This window comes from Acanthaster planci, linkage group LG03 (genome assembly GCF_054643075.1).
Source record: "Acanthaster planci isolate LZ-2023a linkage group LG03, COTS_SCS, whole genome shotgun sequence".
In the NCBI taxonomy this organism is placed as follows: Eukaryota; Metazoa; Echinodermata; class Asteroidea; order Valvatida; family Acanthasteridae; genus Acanthaster; species Acanthaster planci.
The window spans coordinates 25,501,473-25,513,343 of record NC_141779.1 but is presented as its reverse complement, the minus strand read 5'-3'; the positions used below and the strand labels follow the sequence as shown (position 1 = coordinate 25,513,343).

Below are 11,871 nucleotides of genomic sequence, written 5' to 3'. Positions count from 1 at the left end.
GGAACCAACTTTAGTATACGTCATAGCTTACCGCGCTATGTAAGATTGTTATGAATATGTAGATTGCTTATGAATAAAACATCTGTTGTCATTGGAAACGTGTACAAGCAGCTGAACTGCACTTCCGCATGTGATAGTGAATGGTCGAAGCTCCTACCACTAATAGAAATTTCGTATTTTACTATTTTAAATGGACGGAATTAATATTTTAAATGAATTAATGAAAAAGTTGCAATAGAAACCCAGCTGGAAAAAGGTAAAGCAACAGGTAAGCATTTACATGATGTAAGAGAATAGGCCTACTAGTACCTAGTTAGTAGTACTAGTACCGCTGACTAGGGCCCAGTTCAATGGTTAGTTTCATGCAGTGATGCAGGCCCCCATGATGCCGTAGGGAGGCTCATACATTTTTCATCTATATTTTTTCTCTTTCCTTTTTGAAGTGATCTTGGAGAGGATGTTATAAGAAACATTTTGATATAAGTTTGGATTCCATCGGACCTGCAAAGCAAAGAAATACTTAACAGGGATATTCTTAGACGTTTTGATATGTTGTAGGTGTATGGCATCCATGTAGAGCAAACTCTGATTTTTTAGTACACAAAAATGAGTTTGGATTTTGACTGAAAAGCTTATAATTCACATTTCCATGAAATGTTTGTTCTTATTCATGCCTTATTTCAATGCAATTGGAAATTAAATAGAGGAGTTAGAGCCAGTGGAAAAAGACAAATTTCAATCACAATTTCCCAAATAAACAATGCCCTCGCTCATGTATGCAGTCCCTATGGCATCATTGTGCAGCCTCATCAGTGACCGCAAGAAATCAGTTCAAGTATCAGTTAACTTTTTCCTAAGGGAAGATATTTGCAAATGCACTGAATTGAACCTCATTGAACAGCACAGAGTGTGGAGACCCAAATGTTAATAAGCTTTAAGAGAAATGCGAGGAAAGATGAAGAAGTCCAACTTGCTGAAGGCTGAGCAAATATTTGGTCAGTTGCCAAGGGTAGTTGGGATGAGAAATTTTAACTCATTTTTTTGTTTTGTTTTTGAAGAGATCTTTGAGAGAAGGTTCTAAGACACACAATGATCACACTCATTTTACCTACAGTTTTTGTGTGTGGCCAAATTTTGCAGGTTGAGAAATCACCCTTCGTTGGTTTTTGATTTTACCTCCAATTTATTCCAAATGCATCCTTGTCTCATTAATTTTAATTAAAGAAGGTTATATTTTCAATTATTACTAAGTAGGTCTATGTGTATTATTATCTGGTGTTTTGAAAAAAATTCCATTAGATTTTTAACAGTGTGTGAATTATTTTGACTTTTGCACGAACACCTGATGGCCAGCTCATAGTTTTAGCAGCCACTTGTCAGCTTGTAGGAAACAATTATAAGTAAAAAGAGCAGACCCTATTGATATCAGAAAATGGTGACCTCAGTTTACATTCCACTAGATTTTGCAAAGCAAGGAAATATGTTACTGAAATTGAAGAAGGGATGTGTTGAGACAGCAAAACATTTTACCTTTTTGGGGGTCGTACTTCAATGAATTGAAATAATACTGAGTTCAATTAAGATTTCAAAACTTTTAAAATTCAAATTTAAAAAGAGGAGCAAACACCACCCTTATACATTAATGTCCCTGCTGAAGTCCATGTATATTCCTCTGTGAATTTAGACTAAAGGCAAATGGATGTGACACTTTACAGGTGACACACTTGCATTATTTGAATATGTTGTGCCTTGTATCTGTTTATGGGCCCTGAATTCTGTGTTTCTCACCTTCTTGCTTTTGTCATGTATCATGGCTGAACAGTGAGTGAAATAAATGAGGGTGTGGGTAATACAGGGTTTAGGGCCCATAAAAGTTGAATAAACTTTTTTCACCATATGGTCCATTTCACTCACACTGTCAAAGAATGATGTCATGTGTTGACATCCCATCATTACGGCCTAAATGCCTGTGGACATCAGAGGGTGCTACAGTGCTTTCACAGGTTTGATGTTGGCACCAACATGTGCCTTTTACCCAAGGACACACAACAAATTGATGGCAAATACCAGTTTCTCCTCAGACACCAGTAGGAATCATGGGTCGGCTGCCGCAAGGTCCAAAGACGGCACACGTCAATGCCAGCTATGGACCCGATGCAGATATCATGAAGTTCTTCTCAACTACCTACTCCTCAACCTACGGCAAAGATGGCTACAGTCCAAGAACTGGGAAGCATGTTGGGACAGGCTACCAGTCCAACTTCCGTCCTGGAGTGTACTACAGCCAGCGCATTGATATATTGGACAACCCAGCCATGGAGTAAGTGACTCAAAGATAAAGTTAAAGTTTTTTAAAGATAAAGTTTTTTACTTTATGAGACAACTTCTTCTTGCTATTTTCTGTAGAGCATTAAGAATTCCAAATTCTTCTTGTATACTTGTGTAGGACGGAAAACAGAATGAAAAGAAAAAACGAAAAAAAATTGCATAAGAACAGAAATTCATTTGACTGACATTGTTCCTTCTCTTTAACAGTCCTGAATCCTTAATTTTAATGTGCTTTTACAAAAACCCTAGGGAGGTAGGGTTAATTAAAAAATGTTTCTTAATTATTGTCATTTATGATTTGGATTACATAACCTTCCTTTGAAATGATGGCCAAGTTTTTGTACTTCTATTCCACTGCAGGAAACTCTTACGCAAGAATTATACCTCCATCACAAAAATGCACTTCAACCCGTCCCGTGATTCTGATGGTCGCGACCCCTTACCTTTAAATCTGACACAGGTTGGAAGTGGCTTCACGAGACAAGATCCCATCACAACACCCACTGTCAATAATGTAAGCTCTCCATTAAAACAAGAACTTGCTCTCTGATTATTGAGATCTTGTTCTTTAGTTTGAACATTGCTACTTATTTCTTGGTCATTAGTACCATTGAGTATGTACCTGTTTTTTGCCAGACTACTAGATCTTACTCGAATAACAAATGTGCATTTTACCTTTACAAATTGACTTCAAAAGAGTTGCTGACAGCATTGTGCACTGAAATATGCTGAGGGGTCATTGTTTTATCTGAGAAGTGATGCAAACTCAGTTTTTGAGTACTCGGGTTTACTGGGGGCATACCGTATCTCTTGCTTACCAAGAGCAAAGAAGATGAAATAACATGAATCATCAAGCCTAGAATGTCCTCTTCAAAACCATGTACTGCCAGATAGACAGTATTTGCTTGTACCAGTTGTTTTTTTTTTGGGGGGGGGAGACACTGTAACTTTCCTTCCTTCTGTACCTTCAATGGAAACTCTGGTTACATATTTCATTACCAGGTACGGCATGTTTGTGTTGATACTCGTAACCATGGTATTGGGCCAGCCATCAGTGGCGTTCTTCCCAAGCACAGACCACTCCTTCACAAACTCCAATCTAAGGATCCAGTATCAACTGAAAATGCTGCACATGTGAGTAATATGGAGTGATGATGCGTAATCCAGTTGGACTATAACAGGTTCAGATTAGGAATGTAGGGTACTCTCAGTTAAATAACGCTAATGCTCCTCCATATGGGACAGTTCTCTAGTCTTCTCACATGCTTACTAAAGTTAGTTCTAGTTGGGAAAAGAGGAGAGAAAAATTCTGAATTTCAGATTGTCTTTAAATAAATGTGTCTATCAGCTTAGTGAGTGAAGCTATTCAAAAGAAGTATGCAACACCAATTAAATGCTGAATTCAATTAAGGACAGTGTAGTTTTTTATGCGTGCAAGACGTAACTGATTTCAATAATTGGAAAATAAAGCCTTTGTAATCTAAGTGAACAAGTAATTTTTTTTCTTCTGTAACTTTTAGGGGCCTGGCTTCATGTCAACTGAGTCCAAAGTTCGTTTCCAAGGAAGGCCGAGTGTACGTCGTAAGTAATCTCAGTTGCCATTGTGGATTTTCAAAATAGCAACACCCCTGATCACTCAAGCCAGAGCTGACAGCTGCTTTATGTAGAATATTTTGCAGGTTGTTAGTTTCATTGAAAAGAAAGAATTTCTTTTCAGTTGAAAAATGAAAGTAATCTTTTGATGAAGGAAGCCTTTCTAATACACAGCAGAGCATACATCGTTTCTTAGTGCATAAACATTTCTCTGATCCCTTATTTTAGTTGATACATCGACCAAAACTGTTGGCAAGAAGGAAGGGTCAGGATACACACATGCCTACAACGTTGAACCAATCCAATTTCATCCTGGGTCTTCATTTTCCAATGAGCTGCCAGTAAGTTTTTCAGATAAATATTTGCAAGTATTGTAATAAGCTGCGTGAGACTGTTAGCAAATGAATATGAATGATTTGTAACATTATTAGCTAATGCTCTATCTTCATTCATTATCTTTTAAACCTCTGTACAAATGTCAAATCTTTATATGAGATTTTAATCATGTCCACTAGCACTTCTGAATACTTTGGCATTGCCTGTATACAATATATGGATATTACATACAAATGTTTTGGCATTCCCTGTATACAATATATGGATATTATATATGAATATTTTGGCATTCCCTGTACACAATATATGGATATTACATACGAATATTTTGGCATTCCCTGTATACAATATATGGATATTACATACGAATACTTGGTATTCCCTGTATACAATATATGGATATTACATACAAATACTTTGGCATTCACTGTATATAGTATATGAATATTACATATTCCTATTGTATGAATATGGGAAATAATTTTTAGAAAATTTATGGACAGGGTTTCTACACTGATCGTCCAACTGGTGTGAGTGTTATGAAGACTTCATTTTTGCCATCAAAATATATGCAGGTAATTGTTTATGTGTTCATTTGATTTATTGATGTTGGGCGTGTTAGTTGATCAGCATGACTATGCAGTTGCTCTGGGCCATCAGTTGATCCAGTTTGAAATCTCTGACTTTACTTCTTTGAAAGAATCTTCCTCTGCCATAAATTAGAAAGCAAAGGCAATTGGCTGATGGCAGAATTATAGGTGATTCATGCAATAAGATTGACAGATTCTGCAAAGATTGAGCAATGACTCAAATTAACCAATCACGCCCAACACGTAGATCGGATATTTTTATGTGGTTCTAAGACTCTTGCTTACATTAATACACTAAAAAACCCAAGAGGAAAATTCAAGGTTTAAAAGTTATAAGAAAAAATTGTATTCGTGTTTTACTGTGTGTATGGAGATATTTATATAAGAACGTGAACTAAACATGTAAAGATGTGTAATGCAAATATAAGCACATCTCCTGTTACTAAAAAAAAATGAGCTGCTTAAGGTAGCGAAGAATCACTAAGCAGTTGATTTGATAAAACTTTGCATCTTTGTCTGAACACACATTGTTAATGGTGTTTTTATGATGTGTAAACAGGGAGATGAGAAGTTACCAGTTGTTGCCAACCGATCGGAACGAGAGACTGGATTCACTCATGAGAAGGCCAAACCACTCTATGTCAATAGAGTCATGAGAGATGTAAGATATCTCACTAGTATCAAAGTGGTTACAGTTAACTAGTATAAGTGTCGCAGAGTGATAGTCATGAGAGATGTAAGATATCTCACTATATAGTATCAAAATGGTCACAGTAAACTAGTAGCATAAGTATCACAGAGTGATAGTCATGAGAGATGTAAGATATCTCACTATATAGTATCAAAATGGTCACAGTAAACTAGTAGCATAAGTATCACAGAGTGATAGTCATGAGAGATGTAAGATATCTCACTATATAGTATCAAAATAGTCACATAAAACCAGTAGCATAAGTGTTGCAGAGTGATAGTCATGAGAGATGTAAGATATCTCACTAGTATCAAAATGGTCACAGTAAACTAGTAGCATATGTGTTGTAGAGTGATAGTCATGACAGATGTAAGATATCTCACTAGTATCAAAATGGTCACAGTAAACTAGTAGCATAAGTGTTGCAGAGTGATAGTTATGAGAGATGTAAGATATCTCACTAGTATCAAAATGGTTACAGTAAACTATTAGCATAAGTGTTGCAGAGTGATAGTCATGACAGATGTAAGATATCTCACTAGTATCAAAATGGTCACAGTAAACTAGTAGCATAAGTGTTGTAGAGTGATAGTCATGACAGATGTAAGATATCTCACTAGTATCAAAATGGTCACAGTAAACTATTAGCATAAGTGTTGCAGAGTGATAGTCATGACAGATGTAAGATATCTCACTAGTATCAAAATGGTCACAGTAAACTAGTAGCATATGTGTTGTAGAGTGATAGTCATGACAGATGTAAGATATCTCACTAGTATCAAAATGGTCACAGTAAACTAGTAGCATAAGTGTTGCAGAGTGATAGTCATGAGAGATGTAAGATATCTCACTAGTATCAAAATGGTCACATTAATCTAGTAGCATATGTGTCGCAGAGTGATAGTCATGAGAGATGTAAGATATATATATCAGAATGATACCAGCATGTGGTTTAGTTTTACTTTCCACAAGGATGCAAAATCCTTCATTGTTGTATGACTCAGGCAGATCAAGCTACAAAAATATTGGTTCAATTTAGCCCTGTTGTGTTCTTTTCTTGACAAAGATTGCTTCACCTTATAATTGACCTAGCTGGTTCTAGTCATGTAATGCAAACCACCTGGTATCTCATATTTAAATGATTATTTTCCTGGCTCTTTTCAGGCTTACACCACCAATGATCAAGTGCCCAGTGCCGTTGAGGACAGAATGAAAAAGTCTGATCCTGCTGAGTATCTGAACATGACCAATCCCGACAATCATTCCTCCATTACCTCCAAGAGTTTCCAGGGTAAACAGAGACCTGCACGTAGCGAGCACGAACGACTTGGAAGGTACTACGTTGGGAATAAGGTGAGTCTTCCTGAGGGAACAATGCCAAGACTTAATCCTACTGAGGAAACAATGCCAAGACTTAATCCTACTGAGGGAACAATGCCAAGACTTAATCCTACTGAGGAAACAATGCCAAGACTTAATCCTACTGAGGGAACAATGCCAAGACTTAATCCTACTGGACATAAATACAAGAGAAAAGCAGAATAAGTACTGTTTAACACAATGAAGAAATGGTTAGTTTGTTGAATCACAGAGTTCACTTTGTTCCATGGCATTGACCTCATTCTTGACCTGGTGCTAAATCAGCAATTGGGAATATTTTTTAGGGACTTGTAAATGTTTATGGGCCAGTGTACCTGGCCTCGTTCTAAATAAAAAATGGCATCAGTTATTAGAATATTTCTTATTGTAACACCCCTACAGATTCTGTATGCTGATTGGCCAAAGGTGTGTCATGTGATGCTTGTTGGTTGTACTATTCCTGTACCACTACTCCATAAAGACTATACACATGCAGCCTCGCTCTGAAAAAGAAATTATACCCATAGCAACCAAAGAACTATATCTGTAGCGACGAAACCATGAATAGTACCCAGGCACGTATTTCGGCTCGTAGCGTAAACCTTTATCTGTCACTCTCGAACCCGTTGAACCAGGCTAAATACTAGCTACAAATCTAATAGGTTAGGAGAACGAAAATGCAAATAGTCAATACCCATTTAATTGCCGGTATGTCACATAGTGTATGTTGTCGGTACATAATGTCACATGTGATTTGCAAAATGGAACACCGACGCTTTTCTCATTGCTTTTTTATTGATTTCTAGCTTAAATTGTGCAGAATCTGTGGGGGAGGTGTTATAAAACAAATATTGACTGCTTTATCTCTTAGTATAGTCAAACTAATCTCCCTCGGTGATCCATGAGGCATTTGCCTCTGGAAAATAGAATGCTCCAGGGATCACCTTGGGAGGCTAGTTTACTATACTCCTGTACTCAAAGCAGTCAATATTTGTATGGTATGCATTTTTTTCTTTGGTTAATGCTTGGTAATTCCTCAACGTTTCTGGACGCATGGTCACAAAACCTGTTCATTTTTGATGGTAGAAATTCAGCATAACTAGCTTTGAATTTGTTTATCTCCAGGAACTGTCAGGATATAGTGACAACAATGATAAACCACAAGCACAGATTCCTGTTGAGCCAATGAGATGGATAAGTCATTATGACACAAAGTAAGAACACAAATATAATCTAAATACTCTGTCAGCAAACTGTAATGAAACACTCTGACAGAAAGCTGTCACCAACTTCTTGCACTTGGCAAAGTCATATCAGTAGTTTCTTATGACAACACTGCTTTCTCTTTCTTGAGTATTGATTAAGGATTGATAACCAAAGCTGTGGCTCAGAATATTTTTCTTCAATCCTTTTATAATCCTTGTCATCCAAAATATTCTTACCGGTATCGTAATTTCAGTTAATTATTGTTTTAACCTGCCCTTGTAATAAAAAAAATTGGTCAAACACCTGCATGTCAAACATGTCCTCTTAGTATTCAGGTTTAGTTGTCTTTGAAAGCAGTGAATCTTTATATTACTTGCTAAACATTCGTGTAACATTGACTCACATACCAACAGAACAGTTAAGGTTTTCTCTCAGTGTAGTCTGCACAGCTGAATTTTGGTTTGATGAAATGAATTGAATTTTCCCACTTCATACAAATGCACTAACAGTTATAAATCCATCGTGCAACAAATAATTGTTAGCTTCTTGATTTGTCAGATTCTACAACATGAATCCTAAGGGTAAAGCCCGAGCTGGTCGTACATTTGGTAATGTCATGGATCAACTACCTGATGGTTTCACTAAGAGTACAGCTGTCCATTCCTATGGTCCTGAGATTGATTCAACAGCTCAGCTTCGACAGCTTCATCCCTATGTGGCAAGGTAAGCTTGATAGTTGTCGTTTCTCTCTTGAAGCCTGCAATCAGGGCTGGAAATGGGCTCCAGCATTTTGGCTTGCTGTTTCAGATGGACAGGACAAGTTTACACACCATATGTTATCTAAACAATAAGAAAAGCCTGAAATCTAGCTACAGAGGGTTTGCAGTGCTGCCATCTTGTAGGTTAGTGCTTTTGTTTCACAGGATATGCACACAGGAGGTTCCCCGTGGGTGTAATCCACTAATTCAGTGTAAAATCAGCATTGTTCGGGGCCCAATAAGATGTGTATCAACATCCCTGAGGCATCTGAAACACATGTGAAATAAATGTATGGTCCATAATCTTTCTTTTCAATTTTCTGTGGGTTAACCGATTACATTTTGAGTTATTCCCTCAAAACAAACTTACCCCCCCAAAAGTAATTTTTTGCTTGCAGCCATTTTTCAAGTGACAACCCTCAACTTTCTCAGGCACTTAGGACTATTTTTCAACAGTATTTTGTAGCCATTCTGCTCTCAGATGAAAGCCCAAAGACCCAGGGAGTTGATTCTGGCAAAGATGTACACAATCTCACCATTTTGGGGGCCATAAAATCTCCTTTTTCAAAAGATACTGTACTGTGGGGGCATTTTTAATGCTAATGAGCTGGCCAGAAATTCGCACTTGAATTAGTGGGCTGCACCTGCACAAAAGAACTGCTCTGCAAGATGGCTACCACACCAAGCCTCTATTACGGCTTTATGCTTGTCTGCTGACTTGAAATAAATCGGTGGGGGGTATCAACCTCTACAAGTAGAATTGTTCACCTTCATATTATGAAATACACAGCTCTGCACAACATTCCAAATGTATACAGTGAGCACCATCATGTGTTGAAAGAAATGAGTTGATGCTTATCGATGTACCAGCAAGTATTTGGTGTGCATAGAGTGCATGTATGAGCAGGCAGAGTCTTTGTGCATTGGGATTTCAAATGGCAAACAGTGTGTTAATTACATGTACAAAAGAAATCTTCAAGCAAGGAGTTCATATGAATTCCTAAACTCTCCAGTTTATGGAATTGGCTTCAGAGAATTTGAGATTATTGAGGAAGTTAAGAAGATGTGGTGCTACAGAAATATAAGCAGAATGAACTAGACGAGGACCAGGTCTTAGTTAGTTGTACATAATTTGAAAGGAAGGGACTGTTAATGAGTTGACCATGCTAAGACAGGCTGGCACAATTTGGATAAGGAATATGACCTACAAAGATGTCACAATGGAAGATTCATTGTGTATCTAGCAGGTGCAGTGTGCAGAAAAGAAAAAAAATATCGCTCTCTCAAAATATTTGAGTATGATGTTGACAAAGTAATTCAAATTGAATGATAGATAATGCATCCATAGAAGTTTTCACTGGATTTTGTTATTAATTTCCATATTAGGAGCATCAAGGCTCGAGACACTTTCTACGATGACCATATCCATGATGCCAAGAAACACATGAGCTTCAATCATAACATCCCCCAAGTCCTTGCCAGTGTATAAGGCAGTTCATTCAGCCTGGGTGGAGTCTTGACAGAACACTATGGTTGCATTCGAGCATGCTACTCATGTTAACCAGTATACAATATACTCCTGAGTGCATGATCAGCATGAGTACGACCCACAGGTCAACGAAAGAACATACTCTGTTATAGCAGGGCTATGCTCTTGGTCCGAGTGTAATGCTCTTAAACCATCTTCATGCATTCGGAAGTCAACATGAGTAGCATGCACAAATACACCCTGTATGCTTACTGACTCAGAGATATATACCTTAATCCATATTCATTATCCTAACAGTGAAGAGAGAATACTTGGTTGTGTACAGGTCTGGTCTGAACATCATCACACCATACATGTGTATCATGCAGTAGAAAACGTCTCTGTTTTCACAAAAGCTCAGAATGCTCCTTCCTGAAATGTTAGATTCAAAGCTCACTTGGATTCTTCCTTGAATGAAGTTTCAGTCTTGTGAATACCTGAAAATGTAAATAAATCCAAGTAACCTGCTGTGACCATTGCGAACAACCACCCGTTCAAAAAAGTAATATGTTATTGTCATTAGCAACAATTTAGAAGTGTGTGATTTGTCGTATTGGTACACTGGTCTATGTTCAATGCATTCATACTATTAAATGCTATCCCATGCTCCAAGACGACAGACACCAGACATGCCAGATACTTAAATAGATGCACTCTTATAGGATGACGGCTAGTTATTAACATTTCACCTTTAAGAAATCATGATAGATTTCTTTTGATTTTTCTTCAAAAATGTTGGCTATGGTTTGACCATCATATATTCTGCAGTGAGAATATTTTTAGCACAAAGTGGTAATTAATGTCAAATATTTTTTTTTGAATGTCATCAGAATCATACACTAAACAGTTAATGCATTAACTGCCTTTTGTATCAGCAATGCCGTGTTTTTGTAAAATTGTAATTGCATTGTTACTGCTTCCAGTTTTCTTTTGAGGGTAAATTATAATTTTTGTACTTCAGCTAAATCTTTGTTTTCCATTTTTCCTTCTGTTGCTTCTTCCATTTTATTTTTACTGTTTTGGCATTGACTTTTGTGAGTCAAATGAACAAATTAGTTAGTAGTTTTTCAAAGGCTGTTTTGACTGATTCACTGCTTTCACTATTGTCCATTGCTTTACCCATCGCTTCCTGCAATGTGAAATTTTTTAAGTCACATAAGTTTTTTATCAATAAGGCAGTTGACATATAACGCAACTTAATTGCCATTGCATGAGAAACCAAGATTTTTGTCTGATTACATAATAAAAATGTTTGCATATAGTAGTATTTTGAAGCACGATAATGAAATGTATATGGAATGTAGTTTAAAGTAAAAATCCCCTTTAATGGAATAAGCATTGCTGTCTGTCTCATATGTGTTCTCATATAAAATCTGCACAGAAAACAAGTTGAACAGTTTGGCTCTCACATTCCAATGTTCATCCAGATATTAAGCTCTTTACTTTTTCTCAACAAAGGTTGGTAATGACACAAGATATAAA

The 11,871-nt window shown here is 37.0% G+C and overlaps 1 protein-coding gene across 4 annotated transcripts; it reads left to right on the top strand.

Moving 5' to 3' along the window:
* Positions 1-98: 98 nt before the first annotated feature.
* Positions 99-11,724, top strand: LOC110981070 (stabilizer of axonemal microtubules 4-like). Of its 4 annotated transcripts, none has more exons than XM_087135032.1 (12): positions 99-268; positions 2,082-2,320; positions 2,689-2,842; positions 3,331-3,462; positions 3,849-3,909; positions 4,150-4,262; positions 4,761-4,832; positions 5,407-5,508; positions 6,703-6,891; positions 8,023-8,111; positions 8,662-8,826; positions 10,248-11,724. In XM_087135032.1, exons 2-12 carry the CDS (start codon positions 2,097-2,099, stop codon positions 10,348-10,350), a joined length of 1,404 nt encoding a protein of 467 aa, XP_086991158.1. In that variant the 5' UTR covers positions 99-268; positions 2,082-2,096; the 3' UTR covers positions 10,351-11,724. The 4 variants fall into 4 exon arrangements, with proteins under 4 accessions (XP_086991158.1, XP_086991160.1, XP_086991159.1 ...); XM_087135034.1 differs by having other exon boundaries at positions 100-256; XM_087135033.1 differs by having other exon boundaries at positions 100-256; positions 2,071-2,320.
* Positions 11,725-11,871: the final 147 nt, after the last annotated feature.